The 3,474-nt window shown below is 33.9% G+C and overlaps 1 protein-coding gene across 1 annotated transcript; it reads left to right on the top strand.

Moving 5' to 3' along the window:
• The first annotated feature begins 13 nt into the window (after positions 1 to 13).
• Positions 14 to 1,040, top strand: LOC133307626 (uncharacterized). Its single transcript, XM_061508169.1, has 3 exons — positions 14 to 346; positions 456 to 599; positions 801 to 1,040. The coding sequence occupies exons 1-3, from the start codon at positions 14 to 16 to the stop codon at positions 1,038 to 1,040; spliced, it is 717 nt and encodes a 238-aa protein (XP_061364153.1).
• Positions 1,041 to 3,474: the final 2,434 nt, after the last annotated feature.

Below are 3,474 nucleotides of genomic sequence, written 5' to 3' on the forward strand. Positions count from 1 at the left end.
GCTATTAAACATAATGGCAATTGATACACGTGGTGCACTCGATAGGGAAGGTTGTTCTGAATGTAGATGTGACTTGTTTAATCTCCCAAAGGACTTTTATAATGTCACAAGGGGCACTTATGGCGAACCATTGACCAAGGATTATAAGGGAGGAATGTTTTGTTGCCAAGACAAATTTCAATGCAAATTGAGAGAGGGTTTTCAAGGCCCAAGGAGAAACCTTTCCCTAAGATACAAAATAAGGTGGGTTGATTGGGACCAACACCAAATTCCTGTGAAGATTTATGTACTTGATTCAACCGATCAGGTGAGATCAAACGGATCCAAAGTAGTCCATGAGTGCCAGGTAAATTAATAAATTATTCATGAAGTAGACTTTTCAATCTTAATTAAATTCAAAATCAAAATTCTTCAAAGCAAGCACTCAGCAACAAATATCGATTAACTTGTTACAGGTAGAATATACTGTTCCCGCGAATGGAGGTAATGACTCTCCTCATGTCCAGAAAGCAAACATCCCAATGCAAAAGGGTGGTTATCTCATCTATGCCAGTGGTCATATGCATTCAGGTGCTATTAATGCAACTCTATACGGACAGGTAATTAATGTTCATTATTTTGTATCATTTTCAAATAGTCTTTATCATTTGTTGTAGATTATGCTTTATTAAGCTCTGTGTGCTTGATTTGTTTCTTTAAGTTATATTTTAGCTTGACTCATACTATTGTAATTAAGAAGTCAAAAATATATATATTACAATGCATCTTTACTTATTCAATTGTGCTTTTGTTTAATTTAGGATGGAAGGACTTTATGTATCTCAAAACCAAAATATGGAAAGGGTAAGAAAGCAGGAGATGAGAAAGGTTACGCGGTTGGAATGTCCGTTTGTTATCCAAAACCAGGTTCTATCAAGATTAAGGATGGTGAAACTTTGACATTTGAATCCAGATACAAAAGTGGCTTTCGAACAGGAGTTATGGGACAATTCAACATCTATTTGGCAGAGCGATTACCGCTATCGACAAAGACATCATAATTCCTATTATCCATATCTTGCTTGATTGATGTGTTTCTTTACCGCATATGATATTAAATGTTAAATGTAGTTAACCATTTAACATTATCAAGGTTGAAAAGTAAACTTTCAATCCAAATCAATTAATAAAATTCATAAATTTTTATTTTAATAAAATATTGTACATATCTTGAACCAGGGTATACTCAAACAAAAATGCAACATATCAATTAAGAATTCTCTGCTCGATTAGGCTCCATGCCTGTAAATGTAATGTGATCATCAATACTAGGCTCCCCGACTAAAAATATAATCATAACAATGCAGAACTCCCCCATTGTAAATAAATCATGGTACATGTTGCGACTTCGGCAAGTGCACTGGTCGTACAAGTAATAGAGTGGTAAAAGAAAGGTTGTCGATCCCACGAGGATTGATTTATCAAGCAATAATTTATTTATATAATTAAAGTTGGATCGATCTTGGAAGTCCTTGAGAATGTAATTTGAATTAATAAAACAGAATTTAAAAACTATTTTTGATTTTCAAGATTAAAAATCAAGAATGATAAAAAAAAATGCAAGAACGCAAACAAGAACGGTTTAAACTCAATTAAAGGCAAGCGTAGCGAGGGATTTGATTTCCCCAGCGTTTTCCTAACAAGTCTACCCTTTCTTGCAATCAACATCCAAGATTAAGTTATTAATGATTCTTTCTAAAATTGATTAAATCACAATCCCTTAGTAATTTAATCCTTTACTTTATTCAAAAGCCTAATCCCTTAGTGCCTTTTTCCTAGTGTAAGCGTTAACACAAGAACCATAAAGTTATAGAATTTGTAAGCCTATGCCTAGATCATACAAACTCTAGCAATTAATCAATCGGAATCAAGACACCAACATCCCTATTGTCATCCAAGATTAATGTGTTTATCTATGAGTGATCAGTTCATAAACAAAGCTAGTCATGAGGAAACAGATTAATTGCATAACTCAAGTTGTGAATATAAATTACAAGAAAGATTCAGCAGCATTCAGGAATCCATTGGTTCCATCTCGCCCTAACTACAGAAAAAGAATGTTTATTTTACAGTACAATATTCCTGGTTGGAATAAAATGATCGATCACTTGATTGTATATGCAAAAAAGAAGCTCTACATTATTTAGGATGTAGATAAAAGGAATTATAATGTCTATGCATCTTGTGGTAGTTGTTCTGCCAAATAGATGTAGAATTCCCCCTAGCTACGATGGTAAAGTCGCTTTTGTCTCTTTATTGACTCTAGGGTCAAAGTTTCACCATCATTAATTTGGACAGTACCTAGTTGCGGATAACAAACACATTCTGACAGCGTAACTTTCCTCATTTTATGCTTCCTTTCCTGTTCCATATATTTTGGTGTTGAAGTGCAAAAAGTCCTTGCATCCTAAATTAATCAAAAAAAAAAAAATAGAAGTGAAGACACAATATAATATATGTCTTCCGACAATTGCATGGATTATTAAGCAATTTATGACTTTAATACAAATCAAGCACACAAAATTTAAAAAACAATCTATCATGAGAATGATGGCGAATTTTGAAATTCACTTGTCCATAAAAAGTTGCCTTAACAACACTAGTGTGTATATGAGCAGTGCCGTAGATGAGATAACCATCTTTTTCCATTGAGATGTTTGCTTTTTGGACATGAGGGGAGTTGCTATCACCATTTTTTGGAATAGTATATTCAACTTGTAACAAATTGAAAACTATTTGATACTCATATAATCCCACCAAATTAATTAATTTTGGAATTCAATTGACATTGAAAAGTGTAGTTAAAAATTAAGTGTATCTTCGTAAGTTATTTACCTTGCACTCGTGGATTGTTTTGGAGCCATCCGACATGACCTTATCGGTGGAATCAAGTATATAAACCTTAACAGGGACCTGGACTTTGTCCTAATCTATCCACCTTATTTTGTATCTTAGGGAAAGCCTTCTAGTTGGGGCTTCCAATCCATCTCTCAATTTGCATTGTAACTTGTTATGGAAACAAAAGATTCCTCCCAAATAATCCTGGTTTAATGGTTTGCCATCAACAACCTTTGAGGTACTAAAGATATTCTTTGTGATATTCATAAGGTAACATCTGCATACTGAACAACTTTTTCTATCTTGTACGCCACGTGTATCAATGGCCATGATATTGAAGAACCATTTCTCTTCAAACCCATTAAGAATTCCTGCTGGGTTACCTACTAGAAAAAAGATCTGGAATGTTTGAGGTTGTTCCTTGTGATTCATTTCCCAAGCCCCAATAATGTGGAAGATTACTACCTTGGCATGTGCCTTCGTTTCTAATGAAAATGGATCTTTCAATAACACTCTTAGTTGTTTTTGGATTTTCAAAGTATCTAAAGCAAACCAAGGATGGAGATAAGTTTCATACAAAGGTACACCATTCCCTTC

The sequence above is a fragment of the Gastrolobium bilobum genome, unplaced genomic scaffold, assembly GCF_033153095.1.
Source record: "Gastrolobium bilobum isolate Gb01-03AN ecotype WA unplaced genomic scaffold, APGP_CSIRO_Gbil_v1 utg4632, whole genome shotgun sequence".
Classification (NCBI taxonomy): Eukaryota; Viridiplantae; Streptophyta; class Magnoliopsida; order Fabales; family Fabaceae; genus Gastrolobium; species Gastrolobium bilobum.

Excerpts from the sequence above, each read along its gene's own strand:
- LOC133307626 (XM_061508169.1), top strand. The coding sequence starts at position 14 with ATGGCAATTGATACACGTGGTGCACTCGATAGGGAAGGTTGTTCTGAA. Across the intron at positions 347-455 it reads AAGTAGTCCATGAGTGCCAG|GTAGAATATACTGTTCCCGC; the intron begins GTAAATTAATAA and ends AACTTGTTACAG. Across the intron at positions 600-800 it reads ATGCAACTCTATACGGACAG|GATGGAAGGACTTTATGTAT; the intron begins GTAATTAATGTT and ends TGTTTAATTTAG.